Source organism: Odontesthes bonariensis, chromosome 5, assembly GCF_027942865.1.
Source record: "Odontesthes bonariensis isolate fOdoBon6 chromosome 5, fOdoBon6.hap1, whole genome shotgun sequence".
Taxonomy (NCBI): domain Eukaryota; kingdom Metazoa; phylum Chordata; class Actinopteri; order Atheriniformes; family Atherinopsidae; genus Odontesthes; species Odontesthes bonariensis.
In genome coordinates, this window is record NC_134510.1 from 31,175,230 (window position 1) to 31,203,158 (window position 27,929).

Sequence of the window (27,929 nt, forward strand, 5' to 3'; positions counted from 1 at the left end):
TCTTGATGGCATAAAATGTTGTGGATACGATGGATCATTTAATATACATGGATCCAAGAATATAGAAATCAGCATCGTCTCAATCTCCATTACTCACATGCATTTAGAAGATACATGCTTCAACTATGTTTTAACACAGCAAAACTACTCTATAAAACATGATATATAGACTTATAGAAAAAGTTTACTGAAATTTAACCTTTTAACGCAAAATTAACTTTTTAGGCAAGATTAACGTGCGCACGTTCTATAAATATGTCAAATTGAATGCCTTTATGACCACAGTGTACCCATCTTCTGATGGCTACTTCCAGCAAGATAATGTCACAAAGCTCATATGATCTCAAACTGGTTTCTTGAACATGACAATGAGTTCACTGTACTCCAATGGCCTCCACAGTCACCAGATCTCAATCCAATAGAGCACCTTTTGGATGTGGTGGAACGGGAGATTCGCATCATAGATGTGCAGCCGGCAAATCTGCAGCAACTGTGTGATGCTATCATGTCAATATAAAGAATTAATGCAGTTCTGAAGGCAAAAGGGGGGTCCAACCATTTACTAGCAAGGTGTACCTGATAAAGTGGCCGGTGAGTGTGTATTGACATAAATTATTTGAAACATGTAAAAATTCAAAATGAAAAAATGTACACACTTACTACATGTGAGGATACCATGTGACCAGATCAAAGTATGTAAAATAAGATCATTCACCCCCACAAATGCTGCCTACTTTACATGTGAGTAGATTTTGAAGCAATAAATTGGTCTATGTGTCAGATGTATCGTATGAAATAATGCAAATACACAAATTTCCATCCTCTTGATGGTACTGACCAACTCTTTTCAAAGGTCAAATGTTCTATTTTCAATTTCACACACATTTATTATCTTATCTACTATTTCAGTGTATAAATAATGGTACATAGTGGGCTGAATTATTCTAAAGATTTTTTTTTTTACTGTTTTACTGTTTACCAGCAGTGTAATTACTATCCTTTGTGCCCATTTATTGTCTATGCCTCCTTGATTCTATACTGTGCAGTTTATATTGAAGGAAAGCAGTATTTCACTGTAAACTGACTGGGTGACAAATTTGCATTAAACGTGATCTAAAACTATACATGGCTTTTTACAACAAGATAGGTAATATCAAGATTCATCTACTCAAGATGTGAAAACGTCTTTACATTCTGCATCGATGATCCAGTGCACAGATCAAGCAGAATTTTTGGAACGTTTACTCACAGTTCACAATTTGAGTCTAGTCGAGTGTAAACATGAAGAAATGATTTAAACTCAAACTGGATTATCTGGGTGCATTAGTCCGGTTTTAAGAGCGTTGATTTTGGTCAGACTAAAATGTTTAGATGCACTTTAAGTCACTTTAATACTTTCGTATGATTAACACAAGATTTTCTTATTGCACATGTAAATGAACTGGTCTAATAGTCTGATCTATCTGCAACATATTGCTTCCATTTTCCCTTTAAATAAAGTATTTTTCATTTCATTTCAAACAGCCTATTGAGACCTGATTAGTCATATGGTTATTGCAGTTTTCATAGCTAGAGGGCAACTCATACCACAATGAGTGAAGAAGATCTGTACTTTGAACCTTGGTTTTGTTCTAGTAGCCATGTTAATGCCACTTATGGGTGTTCACAGAATCACAGACACTTTAATTCATGATGCAGTTTGAAATTTACATACACTCACCGCACTTCTATTGATCATTATAGTACATAAATAGAAAGCCCACAGCTTAGGTTTTAATGTATAAATATGTCAAATTAAGCATTAAATAAAGTTCTTTTATAAACAGAGAACCTCTGGCTGTAAGGAGAAACATGAAGCCAGTCACGTTGTAATTTCTGATGAAGTCGTGAAGTCGTCAGAAATCTGGTGATCAAAAAGCGGAAAGAGCAAACCCTTTTAGTGTTCTTTAACATCTGCTTCGCAGAAGGAACACGGAAATGTCAGAAAAACATGCCCTAAAGCCAATCAGATACAGTCTTTCTTAGTGGCATGGGTTGTCAACCAGGTGAATATGCAGTTTTTTTTTTTTTATAATTAAGTCTTAAGAGACCAAACGTGGCAACAGATTTCTACAGTACGAGAAGGTTTGAACATGCAATCACTGCCACAACAGAGACTGTGTGGAAATGTGGGCTATCTGCACAAACTTTGGATATAATAAATCACAATAAATGACCTTATTGTGTTGACAGACATAGTGAGGACAACGCGAACACAATGGCAGGTGTAGCAGTCACAGTGCCGTGTGGATTAAGAGTTTTTCAAACTTTGACAAAACCAACATTCCTGTGGGGGATGTTTACGTATGTGGATAAAAACCAGATCTTCATTTTCTTTCCACAAAGGAAAGAGAGACAGAAACTGCCTAATTTACGACAACCTTCTACCCTTTTGAAAGTTTTTGGGGAGTCGAACTCGCAACAGACGCTCGCCATAAATTGGGATAAACCCGAATGAACAAAGAATCTTTCTGTTGGAGAAATGGGAGACTTACTATCTTATCTTCACCATAGATCGCAGTTGACACTTTAACACCCTTTCCCACCAGAGAAAGAGACCAGATGGCTACACACGAACTGGGAAGACTTCACTAAGACTCACTTTTAGTCGAACCTTAAAACTATATTAAATGTGTTTGATAACCGTATACAATTTCTTTCAGGTTTCCAGCTTGATCACAAGACGCATATAGAGACAATTTGTACGATTCTGGCTTAAATATTGATAAAGAACTGATCTTGGTGGAAAATGCCCAACCTGCCTGATGGAACCACATTGCCCCCTAGTGGTCTGCAGTGTTGATTAGTTGAACATTTAAATCCCAGAGGACTCAGTAAAATGGACAAGATATATGCAACTATTAACTTTTAACGATGTCCCTTCGGTATCTATTTGGTATTTGTTTGGTGTTCCCATTGTTAACACAGAAAATTAACATTGTGTGGTTCACTATTCATATGTCACGATTTCATAGATATTCATCTGAATTTGGAAAGTCATAATCATCAATTACGTTGTGTGTTATTTTTGATGTCTTTATATTGCAAGTCTATGTTATATCTTTAATCTGCATATCTTAACAAGATGTAGTGTTTTCAGAATCACCGAGACAAATGTTCTATGAGACGGAGTAATGGAGAAATAAGAGTTTCTTTGTCTCATCCAGAAATCCCCATATAAAACAGATCATCTTACACAGACACCCAGGCAGACGTTCACCACAGTTCAGGCATATCATTGGCTGAAAGAGTAGTGTAAGCTTACGTCACGCCCCGCCTCCGAGAGTCAAAACCCGAAGCCCGCGAAAAACACACGCCTCTTGTTCCAGAAGAGTTCCAACCCAGAGTTTCAGATTTGAGCAGAGAACAGTTGCTCAGAGAGATTTGGAGATGATTTGAGAAGGAGAGAAGAGCTCACCAGAGTTTGGGAGTTTTCCCATAATCTCAGGAGAGAGCGGAAGGACGTGAGGATGAGCGATGCAGAGGACGACCGGAAGGAAGCCCTCCAGAACCCAGTGAGACCCCGGAGACGAGAAAGAAAGACCCGAACAAAGATAAGAACAGAATGAAGTTTCCTACCCAGAAAGCCAACTCAAGCAACCTGTTATTAATCTTCTGTGAACTTAAGTTCACTTCATCAGAGAAGCAACGGACCCACTGACACTCGGAAGATTTGATCATCTAACCACAGCCCTCGGCACCATCGTTCCCGTTTCCCAGTGAAAGAAGCAACTGAGAAGTCCGCTAAAGTCAGCCACCACAACCAGGAAGGCCCAGAGAGCGGAAGAGAAACCCCCTCGGACCCCGCGTGGCCGCTGCCGTGTTCCGAGCTGACTAAGCAGAACTTCAGCACAGTAAGACCGACCCGTTTTCACCTTAAAGTGGGTTTGATGGATGTCTCGAGGCTTTCACAGAATGATAAATTAATCCAAAATGTCAGTATTTAGCGTCAAATAGTCAGCCAACCTGTTTGAATACATCCAGTATCTCTCCATTCCCCATATTTTATTTTCCATTCACTAAGTGTTTTATATAATCACCCATATTCAATGCATCTCCTGTTTGTTTTAAAGGTTCATGTTTTGGTCATATCATTTTAAAAAATAGTTCATATATCTATATAATTATGTTATAATCACAGATTGTGTCGTATGCTTTCTTTACGTAATGTCTGTCCAACCAAACGAGAACTTCACGAAAGTAGCGAGATATGAGACTGATTATTAATTGATTATTAATTTAATATACCAGGATCGTAAGATTTTAAAAGTTTTCCTCCCTGACTGTGACTTAAAGCAAGTTAAAATAATGGTAGGTGGTGCCCTTAATTCGAGGTTTAAGGTTTATTTGAGACAGTGAGAACGTCTTATAAATCCTTATATTTGATGCATATATAAATGCCCAATAACGCTACACAGGAAACCTAAATTGCATAAGTTGAGCAACAAGGTGGCAAAAACAAAAACAAAAAAAAAGTGGTTTTACCTGAAAGTGGATCTTTGTCCAAAATGTGACAGCTAATGCACAACAATTTTACACTTTACACTTAGCAGAGACTAATGCCGTTGTAATATTTGAAGTTGTACTTTTTGATTCTTTAATTTAAAGGCCCTTGTATGAGGGCATAGTCTTGAACCAATACAACATTTTTTATTTAAAGATAGTTGGTGTCACACTGTACATTTGTTCCGGTCTTTGTGTCCATTCTTTAAGTGTCAAATCTGATGGACAGACTAGAAAATGTTTGACTTCAAGGAGAGCTGAAGAACAGAAGTCCTTATCCTGTTGTTCCAAAAATCCTGATTTATCACTAAGCAATGTTGTCTTTGGTTTTAAAATTTCAAAATCTAAGAGAATGTTTTCAACAGTAGCACCATCACTGTCTGTAACATCCGAGAAGATAAAAAACTAACAAGATGGTGGCATCCAGTGGTGAAACACTCCCAATCCAGTAAATTGCCTGGCAATGAGACCTTTATTGTAAAATCATAATCATAAACATTTGCATTTTCAAAGCATATAACTGGGCAGCTGTACAGCATAATGGAAATTAAAAGCTCCAAGCTTCTGTAAAAAAAAACAAAAAAAACAATAAAATCTATCCGAGTAGTTTGTTGACAATGTCTATAAAGTGAGCATACGAACATGATTAAAAACGAGATAAAATAGATTCATTTAAATGTACATAGTTTAAAAAACAAAAAATATTAGTTTTTCACAAGTACAAAAACAAAACACTGAAGACCCCCATAAAACTACATCAGTACCTTTATCAGCTCACTGAAACTACATAAAAGTGAAAAACATTCAAACCCAATTCAACTTCTCAAGAAACCAGAGAAAGTTACCAGAGAAGTACTTATTAACCTGACTTTTACATCTACAAACAAAACGCTGTACACTCTAAGGCACTTGTGGCAGCCACAAATTTTTATCGAAGGAAAGGCACACAAACTTTGCAGCTCTCACTTGTTAGTAGTTTACAACATGTGCAGCAACAATTTGAGTTCATCATCAAATAGAAAATCTAATTAGTAGTATGCGTAATATTTACAGTCTTGAAAAACCAACTGTCTTTTGTATGACATCAGAGCTGCGTCCAACATCATTGGGACTTTTTACACAACCAGGCTCTCTCGGCTCACAGCTCCATTCTGCAAGAAAGCAAAAGACATGTTCACGTAATCAATAAACCAGAGGAAAGATTTTATTTGACAACATTTCAGGCTTCTGTAATACTTTTGGTGACAGTGAAAATAAGGCCTGCTCCCAATCTTTCAAGAACCCCCTGCTTAATATGTGGCACGATGATGCATTTATATTCTAAATATAAATCATGAAAATAATCAAAAATATTATTCAATTCTTCAAGAAAGTTTTATTCATATAATAAATTATTTATTTAGACTATGGTTAAATATCAAAAGCAGGAGGATAGTGGAGCTGGAAGTGATCATGATGCTGCTGACTTCTCACTTGTGCCGCGGAGCTGCATCAGCTCTGCTAAGACTATTTTTACTGACACTCATTATCATAAAATTATTTTTGCTTTCTTTGAATTAACACTGACAGAAACTTGAAACTCCTACTTGAGGTCAGTCTGAAACATCAGTTACACGTTTGCACATATTTCATTTGAACTTGCCTTGCGGAGGTTGCTTTTCTTTGAAGAGGACACACTTTCATTGTCACTGTACGATGGTGGTGGAGGAGGTGGGTAGTCATCGCGGCGACCCGGGTATCCAGAGGGCGGGCTCACAGGAAGAGGCGGGGGTCCACGCGGCACCCTCCCCCGATCTGAACGATCGCTCTCACTGTCCAGTCGCTCCCGGCTGCGTGCCCTCTGCTGCTCGCCCATCTTCTTCTTCTCCATGGCTTCTCGCAGGAAACTGTCATCATAATCCACTCGGCCACCCCTGGCACCACCTCCATGCTGGCGGTCCCTCTCCAGGTCCATCAGATCGTCACGACTACGGCTGCGCCGGCCTGCAAGGCTGCTATTGGCCCCTCCTTCTCTTCTCCCACGATCATCAGGGGAGTAGTCCCGACGTCTGCGGTCGTCATAGTTTCGATCGTAGCCGCTGCGAGCGCTGCTGCTCCACTCATCATCTGAGCTGAAGGGCCACAAAAAAAACATCCCATAGATGTCTATCATTAGCACTGATTGCACTAATGTTCATGCCAAAATAAAGTTGGGCTTTAAAAATTGTCTCATGTCCCCAGCTCTTCTTTATCCTGCAGAACCAGAAACTACTTTTAGCGTTTTAGAAATGAGATGATTAATGAGGAGTTTCTTGTAGTTTAACACTTTCGAAGATTGCGAGCATAGATCAAATTAGTAAAAACTGTATCAAAATGTAAGCTCGTGGGGAAGTTCCACCAGGTTAGACATTAGTTTAAATATCATATTGGGAAATCAATCTTCAAACTGTCAAAGCAAAGTGGAATTTCTTTATAAAACAATGTGGCATCAGATAGAAAAAAAAAAACAAAAAAAAACAGAAGATGGATATTTGTCTCTTTGGTATTAAGATGATACGAAACTGTCTTGCTCTCCTGAGATGATTTGCATTCCAGAAATACATTTTGATGTCTTTCTTGTCTCTCTTACGTGGGTAAGTTTGTCAGTAAAATAGGTGGGTGTTCTGGTAAGCTCCATTTTACCAACCAAAGCACGAACAACTGAAACTATCATTATGGAACATGTGTCATTCAGAGAAACCTCATCGCTTTGAAGTGGAAAGGCACTGAGCAAGAGGCTTCTGAGAAAGCTGAACTGTCAACCCATGCCACTGTTGCAGTGCCATGGGTTGAAATCGCTGCCCTCACAGTTCGCCGATTCGTCACGTTCCTTTTTCACCTGACAGCAAACATCAGCAAAGATTTTTACCAGAACATCTCTTTTTACACATTTCGTATTCGTTTTCTGAAACTCTCACCCGGAGGTCTTCGATAGAATCACTTCTGCATAACCACATGACATAATGCCATTTGTTTTATATTTTAAACGGGAGGATACTTTAACTAAAATTGCACACGTTATCTAGTGGTAGTGAGTAGAAACTAGATACGTTGTGCTACTCAGGACTTTCATCTTATTTTCCTTTTTTTTTTTTTTTTTTTAAATGTGGTTGCTTGGCACAATTCAGCGATGTTGGTACTTAAATGGCTAAAAGGTGTGTTTTGTATTGCAGCTTATGATATACCCAAAATAAATTAAAATTCTATTCATCTCTTTTCTCCCTTTCCATTACTTTTTACCATTTGTTTGTATATGTATTTATTTATTTATATAATAACATATATTAGAGCCGTAATATTATAATCACAGTAGAGACCAGACAGAGAAGTGCGGTTCTGAGCATTTGTGTGAATGACACTTGGTAAGTATTTACTATTGAAAAATAAGAATAAAGCAATTAACTGCTATGCTATACTGTTATGTTAAACAACTTATGTCCACAGAAAAACAGTTTTCTGAATTAATAATGAACACACCATGAAGTCTGCAGGTTTTGATGCATCAATGCAAATCAATGCAGCTTAAACCTTAAACACACCATGGAACCCATGTAGTGTGTCCTTTAAAAAAAAAAATAGAGAAAACTTCTACTGTCGATGACCAATATCTGAAAATGATGTCCTTAGGTAAAGACCCGACACAGGACCAAAGAGATGCATGTAAACCTTCAGTTGATCCATCTACTGTTCAAAGAAGCCTCATCAGAAATGGTCTTCATGGAAGGGTGTTTTTTAAGAAGTCATTCTTAACCCTCTGAGGTCTATGATCACGCCGGCGTGATCAGATCGCGTTACGGCTCAGACCCCAGAGGGTTAAGGAAGGGAAACGGGGGAAAAAAAAATGTCTGTCGCATGCCAAATGACATAAACTAGACTGAAAATCTGTGGCAACAGGTCTTATGCAGGGATGAATCCTCCCAAAAGCCCGGACCAAAACATTATTGAAACAGTGTGGGATCATCTTGACAGAGAACTGAACAAAAGGCAGCCCAAATTCAAAGAAGAGCTTCGGAATGTCACATAAGAAATCTGGGGAACTATTCCTTTAGACGACTTAAAAAGAAATTACAAGAAAGCTTGTTGAAGAGGGTTCGGGCTGTGGCGATCAAAGTAAATGTTGACTTTCAAGCTCATTAGAATTTTGCAAGCTTGGTTTTTCTACGCATACTTGGACACGTTCCAGTAAATTTTCTGGCAATATGTAAAGAATGAGAGGTGGCTCGTGATATTTTCACAGCACTGTAACCGTTACAAGGTTCAACCTTATAAGACGGTAGTCTCGAGTTTTTGCAGAGTAAAAACTTCAAATCATTCAGTTGTCAGCAGATCAATGGAAAGGTGTGGGTGTCTGAAAGGGGCTTACGCTGAAAAAAAAAAAAAAAAAGTAATGATGACAATACGATGGTTTTGCTTATGGAAGTGAGACTCACCCTCTCCTGCCTCTGGGCACATCTGGACGGCGGTTTGGTGGGTAGTCGTCTCTGGGGTGTCTCTGCCCGATGTCGTCGAGGTTATCCATGGAACGGGCACGGACGCGATCTCCCATGTAACCTCCACCACGGCGTGGATAGTCATCACGGCGGTGGCCTTGCTGGGAGACACTACTGATGGTGCTCATGGCTTCATCTCGATCATAGACTGTGGCCAGAGGTGGAGGCTGGGAACGACCCCCACGACCTCGAGGCTCCAAGCCATCGTGCAAGGAACTGACTTCAGTCATATTGTCCACTGAAGAAAAACCAAACGACAAGAGATTAAGCACAAGAGAAAATAAAATGGTGTCCAGTTTGAGTACAAATGAAGGGAGTCTGAAACATTTGGAGCTTATTGAAGCCATTTCCAAGTCTGCTCTTATACTAAGTTAACAGCCCAGTGATGAACAAGTCTTTTCACTTAAGGGAAGTGTGAGTCTTCCTAACATGCGGTGGCGAGTGGTTCCGTAATTTACAGTTTACGACTGTAAAGACCCAGTCTCATCTGTGTGACGGACATGTTTGTAGTTCTCTAGCACCGGAAATGCTGCTAGGTGTATTGCATTTCCGGTGCGAGAGAACTACAAACATGTCCGCTATCGACGAACATCCAGTCTTCAATACAACTCAATGGGATTTACAAAATGTCAAATAAAACACGACAGAAGCAACTTTTCGCTACGAAATTTGATATGGATTACCAGTGCACACCAGTAACCACTCCGGTGAGTTGATGATTTTGAAAACGGACGTTTATTGTGCTTTTACGGACCTTTTAAGACAGGCACATGACTAGCCGTTCTGAAGCAGGTTGAGAAGAATCAAAATTAGGCAAATACCAGAGACAGCAGTAAACATCAAAAAAGCGGTGAGGGGGGTTCTAAAACATTGCAGACGACTCAGAAAAGAGGCTTAATGTTGAAAATACAGGAATTCCCCTTTAAGGTCAGTCTGAGACATCAGTTTCAGACTTACCCTCACAGGAGAGCCTGTGAGGGGATGGAAGTATTGGGGAGATGACACAGGCTGTGGTTAAGGACACAGGATGTGGTTAAGTGACTCTTGACAGAAAATGATTTATTTTCAACCACTGTGGTCCACACAGACTCAACACTCAAGTAGCACAGAGCAGCAGGAAGTGTTAATTCACTTACAGCGGGAGTAGTTGGCAGGTCTGGATGGGTCTAATGTCGCAAGCTCCTTTTCCAAATAGTAAATGGCACGTGTGGCGTTCCCATCAGGGTCCACCTGAATACGATACCCACTGCGAGCTGGGGCGAGGAAAAGAGGAAGTGCAAACACAGTCAATAGGACCATCTTTATCATAAAAATGCTGGATTTTTTCTTATAGTTTCAGGATATAAATGTTTGAAGTTGAATTTGTTGATCTAACAGTGCAAAAACTCATTGTTTGCTTGTTTTCAAAACTTAATCCACACAAATGTCACAAAAGAGCACAATAAAAACAGAAACAAACGCTGTCGGAGTCAGAAATCAGCACAAAAAAAAAAAAAAAAAAATCAGAAATAATAATTCTGTCATTATGACGGTGACATCCCAGCTCTCCTTTAATGCTTGGGCAACGACTGTTTCCTATTTTCATGCCGCCTCCTGGCCGGCTTATTCAGGAACATTTCAAGTACGTTGCATTTGTTGTAGTAATGTAGTAAACATGACGTTTTGATACCGGCTCCGGCACAAACCCAAACCCAACTTTCATCCACAGGCACACCGAGGTTACTGCAACCGTCGAATACTCCTCTAAAACTTTCCACTTTCTTAAAGCCTTCGGCCATGTCTGTACATTTTTGCGCTTTTGTGAATATTAATTTGACCTTCTTGTCTTATTTGTTATGTGAAGCACCCTAAAACATTTTTTTGGGAATAGTGTTAAGATGATTACAATTAGGGGCAAAGGAGAGTTTTGAAAAAGAAAACACAAGCTGTATATAACCGCGCCATACATCAAACGTGATCACATTGTTTCATTTTCATTTCATGCTTTTGTACTGATATAACACCCCATTTCACATTTTCACTGTTGAGAAAGGCAAGGCAAGGCATCTTTATTTATATAGCGCATTTCATACCACAGGCAACTCAATGTGCTTTACATAAAGACAAGGCATTTAAAAGAACAACATAAAGCAGCAATTTAAAGAGAAAAAAAAAATTGAATAAAATTTAAAAACACAGTTAAAAGCAATCAAAGAAGAGGGGAAAAAGAAAAATACAAACTCAACCATAAGCACACCAAAAGAGAAATGTTTTTAACCTGGATTTAAAAGTGCTTACAGTTGGGGCTGATTTCAGTTCTGCTGGTAGTTTGTTCCAGTTGTGTGCAGCATAACAGCTAAAAGCTGCTTCACCGTGTCTAGTTTGAACTCTGGGCTCCACTATCTGACCTGAGTCAGCAGATCTCAGAGCTCTGCTGGGTTTATACTCAGCTAGCATGTCATTCATGTATTCTGGACCTAAACCATTCTGTGATTTGTAGACGAGTAGCAGAACTTTAAAATCTATTCTGTATCTGACCGGGAGCCAATGTAAAGACTTGAGAACTGGGGTGATGTGATCTGATCTCTTTGTTCTGGTTAAAACTCGGCTGAGCTGCAGCTGTTTGAGACTCCTTTGGGGGAGTCCAGTCAGAAGACCGTTACAGTAGTCAAGTCTGCTGGAGATGAAAGCATGAATCAGCTTCTCCTGATCTGTTTGGGACATGTAACCCTTCATTCTGGATCTGTTCTTAAGTTGATAAAAGGCTGATTTGGTGACTGATTTGATATGATTGTTGATGGTCAGGTCTGAGTCTATCAGCACGCCGAGGTTCCGGACTTTAATCTTTAGTTTCTAGAGACAGTGACTCAAGATGTTTACTGACAGCAAACCTCTTCTCTTTGTTGCCAAGCACAATGACCTCAGTTTTTTCTTGATTTAACTGAAAGGACACTAATAACACTACAGAGAGGAGATTCGTCTGCTAAAATGGATGATGTGGTTCAGGAAGACAAAAAAAAAAAAAAAAAAAAAAAAAAAAACCTGCAGCTGCAGTGTTGTACTTTATGAAGAAGAAATTTACTCACTGTGGTCTCCTCCTCCTTCTGGATCGTGCAGCAAAGGCACTTGTGATCCCTGCCCCACTGCCAAGTCAACAACAAAGCAAATTTGAAAGGGTTTCCACAGAGTTCAACATCAAAGAAACAGTGAGTTTACTATGACAAGTCACACTTTCAGGTATGTGACACGGACTGCTTTGCCTCTGTTAAGCACATTATGGAAACTACAGAAAATACTCAAATTTCAGGGTAAGAACCACAAAAAAATTATAATTTCTTATTTATTTTTTGAACTATTACCTACCCGAGCTTGCACCATCATAGTCGCGACCGTAACCATTGTGGGGAGGGGCATGTCCAACTCCATTGGGAAGAGGAAGCATGGGCATGCCAGGCTGGTGAGATTGTGGGCCACCATACACTGGCTGAGCATAAATACTGGGAGCAAAGTAGCTGGCGGCATACTGACCAGGCATACCTTTCTTCACCGCTTTCCCTGCCTCATACACTGCAAAATCATAAAAAAAATGTAAAGAAGCATGATGGTCTCAAACAATTTTAAAGCCACAAAATAAAAAACACCGACGAGTGAATAGAATAACATCCAGTATCTAATTACAATGCAATGTTCTTCTGGGAAACTTTGGACACAGGTGTTACGCGTTTGCTACTTCTACACGTGCCACCCACTTAACCACCGGGTCTGCAGCATTTATATGCCAGCACCAGGAACGGGACATCAAGCAGGCAGAATCTGCACACCATTCAAATGGAGGATCAGCCAGCACATATCATAAAGCTGACACAAACACAGCCCGGTGATCAAGTATCAAATGGATAAAGAAAAGTAACTGATTCTGCTGAATACTCACACATTATTGCTGATAATGTCTTTTCTTCTGTGACATATTTATCTTACTTTACTTCAGTCGTTACTGGTAAAACTAAATTCTATTTTTGATACTAAGATCTACAGACATTATTTTTATTTATTTTTTGTAGAAAAGAGTATTTCAGTAAGACACCCGGTTCTAGATTACAATTAAAAGCTTGAGAAATGTCACTAGCTCCTTTATGAAATACTTACACGCTCGTGGACAGCAGCACTTCTCAGGACAGCAGGGGCAACTGACGAAGCAGCAGCAGGTGTGCGGACAACACTGACACCAACAGATCCCAATCAGGAGCAGCAGCAACAGGAATCCCAAAACCACCAGGACAACCAGGAGCCAGTCTGTGTGGACCAGAAGGGGGCGCTTTGAACACATTTTCCTTAAAGGTTCGCTTTACTTACGCACAAAATTTGGTTTCACACAATTCCAAATACATCATAATGATAAAAGGGTCACACACACACACACACACCAAGCTTATGTTACTTGTCAGCCCTAATTAAAGTGAGCTAAATGTGTGATTGGTTTGTGTAGTAAATCATTAGGGACAAAAGATCGAGACAGACATTCTCTTTTGGTTTCATTTCACTCAAACATAACGATTTGAAGATGCTGTATGTAAACTGGTCTCTGGAGAATAGTTTAAAAAAAAAAAAAAAAGAGAGAAAGAAAGAAAAGAAAAAAAAGAGGCAGAAGTCTTAGTCAATCCCTCAAGTCAGAGCCACAAAGTAACCCATGGACTATATTGTTATACAGTGGAAACCGCTTATAGTGGTCACGGATATAGTAATCAACCGCTTATATAGATCAAAAGGCTTGGGACAGAATCATTTCTATACAAATGCTGTTTAAATAATTTGTTTATAGTAATCAAGAAATCCGCTTATAATGTTCATTTTTGGCCATTTTATGAATGTAAACATGTGCAAAAATAATTTTAAAACTACGTGTAGCTATTTTATTTTTTACTCCCTTGATTCCTTTCTGGACGTCTGCTTCTGCCTCGCTAGCTAACGTAACGAGTTGACACCGGGCAGCAAGCGCGCGAATCATGGCTGGAAAAAGGAAGTCATTTTCTCTGAATGAAAAACATAGTCTCCTCGAGGCGTATGACAAATTACCAAAAACAAGCCAACGAGATGCTGCGGCGAAGCTTGGCATTCCTCAGGCTACCTTGTGTAGTCTAATTAAGCAACGAGAGCACCTGCGGTTGAGGCCGCCCTGGTGAAGTGGATTGATAATGCCCGGTCTCGCAACGCCCCGCTGAGCGGACCCTTGGTCAGGGAGAAGGCCGAGGCAGAGGATGGTTTCAAAGTTTCTGTCGGCTGGTTTGAGCGATTTAAAAAGAGGGAGAACATTAGCCGCTTTCGGACAGACCGTTCTAAGAAAGTAGTTATCAGAACTACCCTCCTCGAATTTCGTTCTGATAACTGTCCTTCCCCAGCGGAACTGTTTCAGTCTGCATTCGCACATGAGTCGGGACCAGGTCGGGACTGATGCGTCGCGCGCAGCCGTCTGCTTCAGTGACGTGTTAGCCGTTAGCCGTTTAGCGCTACATTCAAACACAAAACAAAACGGTAAAAGTAAGGAGAGTAGAAAAAACACCACCAAGAAGCTAATATGGAGAGCGGGGAGGCCACCGTGTTTATGGTCTGCATGATGGTGATATTAATCATGGACAATCACATCAGGCGTCTAATATCGAGGCTGGAAAAGAGAGAGTCAGGAGACGATACTTTTTCATTTCATGAAGGAAGAAAGGAGAGCAGAGCGCTGCAGACAAATGAGACCAGTGTAAGTTTAACTTATTAAACACCCGCCGGTTGTGTCTGTGTCTATGAGGAAACATTTCAGCCGTGATAGCATGACATGGGGCGTAGCTACCGACCACCACACACCTCCGTTAGATTCGTTCTATAAGAACTATGAAAAGACCCGACCTCGGAGAAGGAGCTAAATAGTTATAGGAACTGAGGGAGATAGCCCCGAGTTCCTGTATGTCCGAACACGGGAGAAAACGGCCCCGCGGATTAAAAGGTTATTAGAACTGCCAAAGCTTCCTACAGTCCGAAAGCGGCTATAGTGTTTAAGAAGCTGCACGAGGGAGGCTGCTGAGGCTGACACTGTGTCACGCGATGAGTGGCTCGAGCAACAATGGGTCAGGATGAGACAGGAGTACAGTGAGGAAAGCATCTGGAATGCTTATGAAACCGGGATTTATTTAATTCGGTTATAGTAATCAACCGCTTATAGTGTTCAAATTGGCTCTGGACCAATGTGATCACTATAAGCGGTTTCCACTGTATTCTATGTTCACAGAAACCAAACAAAACATGTTTGTTGCACTGGGAATGCGTTTTTTTTTTTTTTTTTTTTTTCAACGTTTTGTCAAACTGGAAGAACAGGTTCACTCTTCAAGTCAGTTCATGCCACAGAGAGAGAGGGGACACACCGTATTTCCTTTTTCAGTTCTTCTGTTTTATGAGTTATTTTATCAGCATGCTTTTCTTTTTTTTTAACACCGTATATTATTAAAGAAATAAACATTTGAAACTTGGCATTTATGCTTGTGTGCATAGATATGGAAATACTTAGTTGTGCCGTGTGAATAGTGTCAGTGGTAGGATAAAAAGCAGAACGGTGTATGGACTTGCATTTACCCAAACCATTTTAAACCTAAACTCTTTTTTCAGGGTGGTTGAAGCTTCTAAAGAGCACACACCAGCTGAGTGGCCTCCAGTAAAATAACTGTGCTGCTTCATTCAAAGCTAAACTTGACAGACCCCCTTTGCCTTTAACACGGGACTGAAACATTGCTCGACTAAATTAAGGGGCATGTACTACCTTCCATAACCAGTAAGTCAATGCCAGGCAGGAGGTCAGTAGTATTTGACTTTCTCTCTGTGAAAGAAAGATAAAGCCACAATTACTTTAAAGTGTTATCCGTCTAGCTTCGCTGCCTAAAACTTTTGACTCAACATACTTTCGAGAACCCCCCAACACATAGTCATCAGCTACTTCCAAAACAAGCCACCGCAAGGATTTTTGGTACATTCTCCCTCACATATTTGCATAATTGCTTCTGAGAATAGGGGACAGAATGGGAGGGAAAAAAAGGGCAGAAAACTGAAAAAAGAAAACAGAGTGTGTAAAGAGCAACAAAAAAGGAAACTCACCAAGTACAATTAGCTCTGTGTAGTCTTCGCCATTCCCTGAAAGATCCTGGGACGAGATGACGGAGCAGACGTAAACGCCGCTGTCTCCCCATGCTGTCTGTGCTATATTCAGGTCTGCATCTGTAAGGAAAACATTTTTTGTTGTTGTTATTTACGATCATTCTAATTTTACTAGAGTAAGACTTTATGATAACAGCTAAGTGCAGTTTTTTTTTTACTAGAAAATGCCTGTACCTCAGTGTGTGGATGCTACACCCACACCGGGGCATCTTTGCATCATTTTGGTTTTGGTTTTCTTTCTCTTGATGTGGTCAGTAAAGTGAACAATGATGAATAATCGGCAGATACTGCAATAATTGATCTAGTTGTGGGTTGTGTATTCACTGTTTTTTTTTTTTTAACAAAAACAGAGTTTCTAAGAGACCATCTATGCTTAATGATTTAAAAACAGAACATTCATATGATCTTATACACCAGTGCACTGCCCACTCAGATTGGGGGAAACACAGGTTATTTTTTTAATCACATGCATGGTTGAGAAAGAGCCAAAGCCTGAGAATCGCTCAAAGTGCTCTGCGCTGCACTTTTTTTAAACTTTGCAAATGCCATCCTAAGTGGGAGTGATTGTGGTGGAAAAGATTATCTTTAAAAAATGCAACAGATGTTAAAAAGATGACTCACAGGAACTTGACCTACATCCCTGTCACAATTCAACCTGGATCTAATGAAGAATAATTCGAACAATCTTGATACTTTTATTCTAATTGAAGACAAATTGTTAAACAAAGAGCCCAGACAAACTGTCTTTTCTGTGCCTACGTAGATACACTCTGCACCCTCTTATGTATCTGCTCTGTATCAACAGTGTAGGGTTGGCCTCTGAAAAGCTATACAAAAGGTGATGGTGGATGGACAAAAAAATGTATCTTGGAGGCCCAATATCTACTTAAGAATAGTATTATTTTGGTCTTGACAATATATTGTTTAAGCAGAAATCTTGCGTTGGGAGCACGTAAAAATAGGAACATCGCAGGGTATTAAGATTGGCAAATAAAATCACACTTGTGATGCTTCAACTTGCTTTTGTTGCACAATCCAAACAGGTAATCCAAACTGTTCTCACTTCCCATAGCTGTAGTCTGATGAAACACTAGTTTTTCATGACATTTAGAATTTTTTCTGTGTGCTGCTTTGATCATCACTGCATGCACGCTGACATGAGCAAGGGACAGAAGAAGAATGCTCTAAAAGAATATTTTGTAGCAATAAGAAACAACATCCTGGCTATCCCGATCTGTGTATCACAGACTGCCGCAGCTACAGCCATGATGTATTCTCCAGTGAACAACGTTTAAGATACCTCTTCTAACTTTCTCTGTGGGAGATCATCATACATGCAAGCATAGACAAATTCATTGCACAGATGTTTTCAAATGTTTATGCATTTAGCAGACGCTTTTATCCAAAGTGACTTACAAATGAGGATATAACATCAAAGCTAACAATAAGCTACTGAGGTGTATAGGGGATGGTCGGCTTCAAACAGCCGGTGTGTAGATGGTACAGGAGGAACTCTGCTGACACAGACTCGGGTTGAACACAAAAGTATTTTATTGGCCACCAGGTCCGTCAACAGGCACACTATTTAGTATACAATCTATACATATCTTGTGACCCTGTCCATGAAGCACATAATCAAGGAATATGTTATGGTCCAAATGTTTACATATGTCACCATTGTTCCTTTCCTATCTGGAGCCACTGACCCTCTGTTGAGTAGAGTCAGATGAGTCAAATTAATCAGACACCACACTACGTAGAAGGACACCACTGGTCAGACTCTGTCAGAGGTGACAGTGTAGAGGTAGAGTGCAGGCATAGAGGGAGGTACAGAAAGAGAAAGTGCAGTACAGGGGGTAGGGAAGTATGGGGTAAGTGCTAGGATAGGAGATGCTCTCTGAAGAGCTGGGTCTTCAAGAGTTTCTTGAAGATATTCGGGGATGCCCCTGTTCTGGTAGGGCTCGGTAGGTCATTCCACCATCGTGGAACGACACATGAAAAGAGTTTGGATAGCCTTAAGCCTTAAGCTTAAGTAGACGACAACCCTTTGACGACCGGACTGACCAAGTCATGACAGACAGAAATAGTCTCAAATGACTCAATTGGTTGTACAATCAGGATTTTACCATAGCAACAGTCTGGAAATGTGTTATGAAACTATGAGCATACCCATGGACTGAATGAGATGACTTTCAGACTCCGTTTCTGACGTGTTAAACCGTTTGTCAAAAGAAAAGGTGCAAATAAGAGGTGCTTTCTTGGGAATTCAGCTTTTTCAATACACATTTACATTTCTGTTTATAGCATAAAGATGAAACTTTGGAGAACCATTTGGTTGTAGCTGAGTGGAGGAGTGATTTTCTAGGTGAGTTAGTCTGGTGTCGGTCTGACAAACACTTCCAAGCACTTTAAAAGTTCAGTTTGGTTGGGCTGACCCAAAAGTTAGTTTTTGAACTGTCATGTCCAACATGATTACTGTGATTTGATATTTAGCATTTATCTTATACTTTACTTTAATTTTTTTATGTATAAATTTACATGACTATTTAAGTATAACCTTAGGATGTTAGCTCATACAAACCTCAATTATTATTTCCCTTGATTCAGTCTATTTCTGCTTTAAAATAAAGGATATAAATGATTTTATATCCTGAAGCTAAACTTCAGCAATAGTCCGATTCTCATTTGACTTATTTCTCTATGAAAATCTTTCTTGCAAACATGGACATAATGCAAAACAATTTCAGTTTGAAAAGCAGATCTACACAGAAGCTACAGATTTTTGATAATAAATCTATGTAAAATATACATTTATGTTTACCTCATACTTGTCTCTTTTTAAATCCAATTTGTCCGTCAAGTCAAAACATCACACTTAGTTGTATTACACCTCTAAATGGAGGTCTTATAGAATAGGCTTTAATAAACTCACTGTTTATGATGCTGATCTTGCGACCCTGATATTCTTTGCCGAGGGTAACGGCGCTGGCCTGTTTGGAAGCCACTATGCGGACAGTCCTTTGGCTGTCAGCGCACTCGATGTTAGGGTCATAGTTGGGGTTGTTTTGAGCCAAGGCGTTCTCTGCGCTGCTAGGATTGAGCGCAGCCTGGATTGGGTCCCGGCAGTATGATTTGTACTTCCAGGTGATGACAGGAGGCTGAGAGGCAGTCGTCTGGAAGTCACAACTGAGGGTGACGGGCTGGAAGAGGATGACAATGTACCTCCTGGTTTGGCTCTGGACTGAAATGGCCAGGGTGGACTCTAGAAAGTATCAGAAAAATAGTGAGAATAAAATGTATATTAGTAGGACCAACAGATTATCTAAATTTAGAAACATTTTGTAACACTAGCTAAAGATTTCTCAGTCGCCTGCAATATTTAAGGTGTGGCACATGATAAACAATGTTTCTTCACTGTAAGTATCACTGAGAGTGGGTGAGATGAGTCACTTCAAATTTGGTCCATGCTCTCAGCCTGATCGTTACAGACATGAAGACAATAATATCTATGATCTGAAAACAGAGGAATGAACAACATTTTCATTTGGATATATATGACTTTCAGTCATTTTAGGAGATTTGACATTAAGAAAAATATAACTTCTTTCCAGTTATAAGAAGGAACATTGTATGCCCTGATGTAACCTACTTCCACCTATATTTTCAATATATCACAACACATAGCAGACCAAACATGCACATTTGGCATTTAGTCAGCTGGTTTGAGTGAGTTGAAATGGAAGATATTTATTATTTATTTGTAAACCTCCTACCAGATCTGACTCATACTTCCTCTAGTCCAGTTTCTGTCTCCCTACTGTTCATATCTGTCGCAAAGGCACCATAAAGGGGGGGTTCCACCTGGCACAGTTAATAAAACAGCATTTTTCTTGATGCATGAGTAAAGCCTGTAACAAGTTAAACATAATAATAGTAACGTTAAAATAACTGATGTCTGTTTTGCATCGTAATTTGAAGGCCGTTCTTTTTAACCCTTTTTATCGCCCATTTTCTTTCAGTGTTTCAGAGATATTTTCTGCCGAAAAAAAAAAATACATGTTTCGTTGCTACGAACAACAAAACAATAAATAAATAAAAAAGTCTGATTACAACAAATGAACCATCAAGCGGACACCTATCAAACTGATGAAAATAGATTTCTTTGTTATGCCTCAAAAATATTGTTTGTTGATAAAATATAAACTTCATTCTAAATAAACCTTGGGGGAAAAAAAGCATACATTGAGAACGATGACTGCATAGGACAAAATAAAACATGTCAAATAAATGCGTTACAAACATGCCCAGAAGCGCTCAACACAGATGCCGTTTTCACGGAAGAGGCCCACCCTGTTACCGCCTGGTGAAAAACAGGCCAACTTACCTGTTGCCAAAAAAGCAGCGATGATTACCGTCCAAAACATTTTTAATCCTGTTTCCTCGTTTTCACAGTCGACCTAACTGTTAAGAATAAAACAATCCCTGACGCAAAAAACTTGTACAACACTGAGCGCAGCGATACTTTTCCTCAGCCGGGCATTGCCAGCTCCATTTTGAGTATTTAGCTGGAGGACAGGAGAAACACCTCAACAGGTGAACTCCTAGAGACGGGTTGCGAAACAGGGGGGGGTGTTAAATTTTTTTGAGGTTGTTTTTGTTCCAGGTGAGGCTCGTTTCACAATCAAAACCTAGTGCTGACAGCAGAAAAGAAGGTTTTTAAACAAAAAAAAAAGTTTTTTTTGTCCACATACATTCGCTAAAGTGGGAATTTGGCTTTATATTCTAATGTTTCTCCTAGTGCTAGTTGGTACGATCCAGACCATTGCGCTATCAAAGCACTGTTTGTTAATGTTTAACTCGGTGGTATGAGTCTCGGTAACGGACTCATTTCCGGGGTGAAAATTTCGCTTTTAAGTTTTGCCCAAAAGTGCTTTACTATATTATGATGATTGTGATGTGCTATTAGCCTTTTTAATAGCACCCCTTTAAGTGCATTTTGAAAGCAAAGCCTTACTAGTAGCTCTGCCTCACTGAAAGTGAACACTTTGCTCTTGACTTGTGTGTGTTTATGTGTGGGAGCCATGCAGCTGCCAGTTTAAAAAGGGCTTTTTGGTCTCGAAAGTCCCTCAGCCAAGCATGTTGGAGGCCCTGACTGTGATCCTTTGTTATTGCCTCCACTCACCTGCTCAATGCTTTTAGTTCACTACTGCTCTCTAAAAATGAATTAATTCCAAACAGTATTAGATTTTGATGTGAATTGATCAAAAACATCCTAGAGCTACCCAGAGGATATCGAATAGCCTAATTAATTTGAATGTGAGTTAATTAACAAATAATTCAGTAATGTCTATTATAGAATTGGCCATTCTGCATAACAATTATCAATATTTTTTTAGTTATTTGACTAAACAGCTATTTGACATTATACACTATTATAACACTGAGATATGATCTATGGCTTGAATCGGTCTGTTTTATAAAGAATGACATGAATCATATGGTGTTAAAAACATTTTTTATTATTTAGACTTGTGAAATATTCATTTAAACTATATTTACTAACCCAGTTATATAAAGCTGTAAGCTGTTGAGTAAAATTAGCATTTTTTTAATCAATAGAATAGAAAGCAATCATTGCAGTAATAGAATATATTTATGTTGTGGTGTAGTGGTGCCTGGAGAGGTGGGTATACCTGTAATTTTTGGACATTTTCTTTTTTCATTTAGTATTTGCTACGACAAGGATTGCAATCGTGTCCTCGGGGTAATCTGTGGGGTTGCTGTGGGAGCTGGGTCAGTTCATTACTGTGAACAGGGAGCTGAGATATAAGGTGAAGCTTTTGCTATATTGATCCATCCTCATTCCAGCCCTCCCTTATGGTCATGAAATCTGGGCTGTGACCGAATTCAAGCGGATGAAATGAGTTTTCTTCGGAGGGCGGCTGAGCTCGGCCTTAGAGATAGGGTGAGGAGCATGCCCATCTGGAGGGAGTTCGGAGTTGAGTCGCTGCTCATCCAGATCAGAAGAGGTCAGCTGAGGTGGTTTGGGCATCAAGCTGCCTCCTGCTGGCTTTCCTTTAGAGGCCTCTGGGCGGACTTAGAACATGCTAGATAGATTACATATCCCATTATATCATGCCTTGGACCACCTCAGGATCCCCCAGGTGCAGCTGGAGAGTTGGATCCTGGACCTCGGATAATGGATGGATGGATATTATGAATTGATTTTGAAGTGGGTATGCTCTATGATGACTAAAAGATATACCCTTATACCCTGCACTACACCACTGTACATATGACACCTAAACACAAAGTTTGCAGCAAAAAGAAAGCTTATAATTCCATTAGCAAATAAAAAGAAGAATCTTGATTTGATAGGTGAGCAGTGTTGACTTTGCAGTATTCCTTGTTGCCATCCTTTTTTAATCCTATTACAAAATTGGGAAAAATTAGGTGTAAGTACATGTAATTAAAGAGTCACAGTGTATTTGTAGGTCTCATTTATTTTTGGAATATTTGGATCTTGTATATTACAGCAATTTATATTCAATTGTAGAGTATTTTTTTAAAGTTAATTATTTGAATAAACAACCGAAATAATGAGAATTTCGATCCTTAAAGAAATTTACCTACCTGCTGCAAAAAGAGCTAGAAGAAAAGAATGTTCAAAAAATAAAATCACTGAAATGTAAATCCAAATATTCAATATTATTACATTGTTTTTAAATTTATGAAGACATGAAATGGAATCACTTCATACAACAATGCAGACAATATAAGATAGATCTGCTGGTCAATTGAATATGTTGAAAGTTGCGTTTCATATCTAGTCATACTTACAATCGAGATCAGCAGTGCTACGACCATCACCAAAAAGAGACCTGCAAAATGAAACCATACTGTTCTCATATTGTCACATATTCTCATCTTTACACATAACCACGCTCGACTCGTTCAACATGCTTGGGTGGCTGGTGCCTGGCGAGGTCGGTCATTCTGCTTGCCATCTATATCTCTATCTATATAGATATAGATTTTCACAAAGGCAAACTGAAGATGCATGCTGACTAAAATGCAGATATCATAACAGACATATCAGAATCCTATAGCCCTGTTAATAGATGGAGCTAAAAGTAGTAACATACAAAGCTGCATAGCAAGCCCACAGAGATATGTCTATATGCTGAGACTTTTATGTTAAATAAACCAGCTACTTGTAGCTCATGTTTTTAGCTTCAAACACACACTGAATAAATAATTTCACTGTTTAGATATCAAAATAAATTAGAACTATGTTGGGAAGAAGAAAACAGACTGAATCTGGATCCATGTCCCAGGCAGTCTCCGTTAATTTCAGGGTGATTACTGCAGACACCGTCAACCTGTTTTGTGAACTGTCACCCAATGACTAATACAGTGTCCAGGACAATGCATTGAAATAAAGAGAAAAACAAAAGAGTTTAATTTTCTTGTTCTTTAGATACCTGTCTCCCTGTCTTTGACACTGCCTCATACCAGAATAACTGTGTCTGGCCCAAGAGTATTTGCCCGGGGCTCTAAAACTGAGGGAGCCCTGATCAAGTCAGCTTAAGCCCTGGAAGTGACAAAGCGAATGGCCCTAGCACACACTCACTTACTTTCTTTTGACCTAATAGTATAAACATGGCTAGTTTTCTAAAACTAAATATCTTATAACTTGATAACATGATTAAAGCTGGCATGACCCAGATATATTAACTCAGATAAACCCTCTTTGTTTATGCTGAGCAGAGAAGTATCTCAGAATGCAAATCACATTAAACCTTGAGGTAGATGGGTTACAACAGCATCCTGTCTGCTCCTGTCTCATGGGAACTAAAATCTGAGGACAGCTGTGGTTTTAAAACTCGTTATTTATAATTTAAATGTCTCAGTTTACATATTTTTCACATTTTCCTATTTTCAAATGATTACTTCAAGCATGATGAAGTACCAGTTAACAAAGAAAACATCTGACAAATCTGTCAACATGAACTAAAGTCTCAAAGGTAGAACTGAGATTATTTTGAAGGTTAAGAGGGGCTCCACTCAGAATGTGTACTGTACTGCTAACTAAATGCAGAGAATACTTACTGCCGCCCGTAGTTGCTCCATAATTTCCTGGGTAAGAGATCTGCCGGCATTTACCTAAAGCCGACGAGAGAAATCAAAAGTCCATCAGGGACCTGCAATAACATATAGTGAACCTTTCTGATTTAGAGAATCAAAACAATGATCAACACGCTGGCACAAGCTATGAGCAAAAGTTGGAGGTACATATACAATGTAGATTAATAATACCATAAAAACCATTCTGAAAATGTACGAGCATTTATGTTGAAAAATAATTATCTTGGTAAGTCTTTGAATTTTCAGAAGTCTCACCTGCTGCTTAGAGCTTTGCGATTTTGGTTTATGTTGCTATATATTGAATATATATACATATATATATATATATATATATATACATATATATATATATATATATATATATATATACCATTGCCTGCCAGTCTTTTAACTAAAGATTTTAATATAATCTAGTGTCCTAAATGTACAGTATATACAATTTAAACAGCTTTCTGAGACCTGAAATTTGAAATGAATTAAGTAACAAAATAAAAATTTAAGAATGAATGACCAGCTCAAAAACAAAACGTTACATCTTTAAAGGAAAGCATGACTGTAGCCTGGAAGATATAATATGAACGATAATGAGCAATTGAAAGATTAATTAAGACCAGAGCACATGATTCAAATACAGTAAAATGCACTTGAAATTGTTACTATGGTGAAAGTTGTTGTTTGCTTAATTAGAGGTAACAGGCAAGATGCGAACATCACGTCCATTTCTTGAAAAGCTTCATCTAAACAGCATCATGCTGAAGACTCTGTTCTGTTTAGTCACATTTTTTAGAAATAAAACATTGATATTTAAACAAATGAAAAAACAAAAGATATATCAGTAAAGCCAGCATATGACCAAAACCTAGAAGAGATTGATGTTTAACACATACTCTTCAAGAGGTCCAGCGGTTTAGATGTATTATCCTCTGCATCGATTTTGCTGATGTCATCTGGGCAGGAGATCTCCACATTGGACTGGTCCAGGCACACAGTGCAGTTCTTAGTGGGCGGATGGGTCTCAGAACATGCTTCAAATGAATCTTTGAGGCCTCTCTCGTAACGTAGATTGTCATCACTAAATATTTTTATGAGATTTTGGCATCTTTTATCCGAGCAGGTAAAACAATTACCAGCTGGCAGTACTGGTACCAGGGCAGAGAAAAACATAAATGAGAAGCTTAACAGAGGTAAACAACTGAATTAATCTTGGGTGTAAACACATTTCATATGGCTGCAAGTACCAACAGAAGGAAAATATGAAGTCAAATCTATATTAAAAAAATCATGTTATTCACAATTCAGTTTAGTTCCCAGTGAAAAAAATCTATCGTACATATTAACTAGCTTTTAATATAAAACATACCAGCAGATGCAGAAGAGACGTCCACCAGGCTAGTTGCCACTAACAAGCCAAGGCACACTGGAAAAGCAGAAAGGAAAAACAGGTCCATGAGATGGTTATTAATTCTTGCAGGTCTGACCTGATATGGAGATATCCTGAGAAATACATGAACAGTAATCACTTTACAGTTCTGCTGATGGGAAAATAACAGAATCTGATGACTAATCTATCTTGACTATCGTGATAAGTTTTGATATCAATAATAATTACTAATGTTATAATAATAAAGTTAATGACAACGATAACTATTATCATTACTATTGTTCTTAATATTATTATCATTTCCTTCTTTCTGGGCATTGATTCCATACAATATTTGAACTGTGAAGTTATATTGACAGTGTCGTAATAAACTACTTTATATTAACAAGTCTATCTAATATTCTTCCTCCTTATTTATGTAAATGTAAAAATTAAAAAAATGTGTCAATATAATTTAGTCAGCTCAACACCATCATTAGAATTGCCTGGGTAAATGACTATATAATCCAATTTAAATATTTCTAATGTTAAAAAAAACGGTCAATTTGCATTAAAAGTTTATCGCGGACATAGAGTGTATATAATGTGAATTTAACTATTTATATATTTAAGACTAAAAGCAAAGAAAATATGAAATGTTTTCTAAATGTATTTGTATATACAATTTTTAATTCATACGGAAATTATCTTAGTAATATCATTTGTTATTACCGGCAGCAGCTCCATAACTGTAGTTTTTTCTCCTCTTTCTTTGTCCTTGAGCATTTGCTGGTTCCTTTAGTGATTCCATCTTAGAGTCCACGATGCAGTGATCTCTTCCTGCCTTCTCTTCATCTGCCTCTGTAATGGCTGCTGTTTCAGATAAAGGCATAGCTGCTTCTTCTTTGCTTTTTTTTACTGGTGGCATCAGTGGAGGCTTTGGTGGAGGGTTGTTTTCTTGTGCCTTCGCTAAACCGTCTGGTCTAAAAGACACTTTTCCAGCAAACACACTCTGTGTCTCAGACATTTTCTCCTCCGATGGCTCATAGATGTCTTGTTCAACCTTTGGAATGGGCCTCACACAAAATCCTGTCTCTGCTACTGGCAGAGCCGGTTCAGCCATTACCTCGTAGGTATTACTGATCTTGTGCCTCATGTTGGTAGAGAGACCTTCATCACTGTAACATCAAAAAGTGAGGCTTTCTTTACAAAATGCAAATCCCATTTTTTTTGTTTTACAAAGGATTTTAATAACTGCTGGTAATTCAAACTAAATAAATGTAAAATCATTTAAAACAGATTATCAAATCTGACTGTAAACAAGTGCAATGAACAAAGATCCAAAAGGTTTCAGGCATCAGTGGTTGAGAGTAACGTTACACAACATTCAGATCATTTTGACTAATATGTTTAAAAATAGCTTTACAACAGAAATGGGAGTACGTACCCGCTCTCCTGTGGGCATTCGCCACCTTCAAGATTGAAACAAAGTTAACGATAGTTTTCATGGACAGGCACATGATTGTGTAATTTCTAAGATTTATCTATGTCACAAAGCCATTTTAGTCAAATGTTACTTTGTTGATGCCTGCATCTTGGAAGAAATGCAGGAGTTAGATAAGAGCTTTGCAACAGGAACACGACAAGTCGTTGTGAATGCCATTGCATCAGCAACACGTGTTAATCATATTTAATAGTGCGGCGCAATATCTGCTGCAAAAATCTTAATAAAACAATTTATTTGGCTAAAAGGCTTTCCAAAGTGGACGTAATGTTTGGTTAAGCCGAATGAGTTCAAACCTCAGACACATCCTGTCAAAGCCGGTTTTTTTAGGCTTGAAATGAATGAAAGAGTATCACATCATAAAACGTTCTTATTGCACACAATTAAACCGTGAAATCTAAACGAACAAACTTACTTTGAGACTGAGAATCGGCAAAATCTTCAGGTATGAAAGCCATTGCTGTTAGAGTAAACTGCTGCTGCTGTTGAAAATCTGATCTCATAGCCTACCAGGAAATGTGTTCAACTTCCTCTACAATCTAGACTGTATCAGTGTTAGACCTCCACCTGGTGGACAAAGCTTTTCAAACTTTTCCCTAAGAGTTTATAATATTTCTATAGACAAATGCAAACAACATGGGATACCGCATGTTTAATCTGTTTCTTTCATCTTTACTCAACCAAAAGAAAGATATTATCA

The 27,929-nt window shown here is 38.7% G+C and overlaps 2 protein-coding genes across 3 annotated transcripts; both read right to left on the reverse strand.

Moving 5' to 3' along the window:
* Positions 1–4,969: 4,969 nt before the first annotated feature.
* On the reverse strand, positions 4,970–20,813 carry lsr (lipolysis stimulated lipoprotein receptor). 2 transcript variants are annotated; one of them, XM_075466083.1, is made up of 11 exons: positions 20,602–20,813; positions 19,150–19,479; positions 16,158–16,277; positions 15,826–15,882; positions 13,176–13,322; positions 12,393–12,596; positions 12,116–12,172; positions 10,187–10,303; positions 8,991–9,288; positions 6,185–6,653; positions 4,970–5,693 (listed from the first exon to the last, which is right to left on the reverse strand). In XM_075466083.1, exons 1-11 carry the CDS (start codon positions 20,639–20,641, stop codon positions 5,658–5,660), a joined length of 1,875 nt encoding a protein of 624 aa, XP_075322198.1. In that variant the 5' UTR covers positions 20,642–20,813; the 3' UTR covers positions 4,970–5,657. The 2 variants fall into 2 exon arrangements, with proteins under 2 accessions (XP_075322198.1, XP_075322199.1); XM_075466084.1 differs by lacking the exon at positions 15,826–15,882.
* Positions 20,814–21,715: 902 nt separating this feature from the next.
* LOC142380849 (uncharacterized) lies at positions 21,716–27,727 on the reverse strand. The gene is made up of 9 exons (XM_075466772.1): positions 27,645–27,727; positions 27,173–27,197; positions 26,458–26,903; positions 25,726–25,782; positions 25,253–25,504; positions 24,330–24,383; positions 23,058–23,098; positions 22,851–22,865; positions 21,716–22,645 (listed from the first exon to the last, which is right to left on the reverse strand). Exons 1-9 carry the CDS (start codon positions 27,685–27,687, stop codon positions 22,640–22,642), a joined length of 939 nt encoding a protein of 312 aa, XP_075322887.1. The 5' UTR covers positions 27,688–27,727; the 3' UTR covers positions 21,716–22,639.
* Between the last annotated feature and the right edge of the window lie 202 nt (positions 27,728–27,929).

Bases quoted from the DNA above. Each gene is read 5' to 3' on its own strand.
- lsr (XM_075466083.1), bottom strand. From the start codon at position 20,641: ATGTTTTGGACGGTAATCATCGCTGCTTTTTTGGCAACAG. The intron at 15,883-16,157 runs GTGAGTTTCCTT...TTTCTTTCACAG, and splicing joins CACAGAGCTAATTGTACTTG to AGAGAAAGTCAAATACTACT. The intron at 10,304-12,115 runs GTGAGTAAATTT...TCCTCGCCCCAG, and splicing joins AGAAGGAGGAGGAGACCACA to CTCGCAGTGGGTATCGTATT.
- LOC142380849 (XM_075466772.1), bottom strand. From the start codon at position 27,687: ATGGCTTTCATACCTGAAGATTTTGCCGATTCTCAGTCTCAAA. The intron at 26,904-27,172 runs GTACGTACTCCC...TTGATGTTACAG, and splicing joins GAATGCCCACAGGAGAGCGG to TGATGAAGGTCTCTCTACCA. The intron at 24,384-25,252 runs GTATGTGTTAAA...CGTCGGCTTTAG, and splicing joins ACCGCTGGACCTCTTGAAGA to GTAAATGCCGGCAGATCTCT.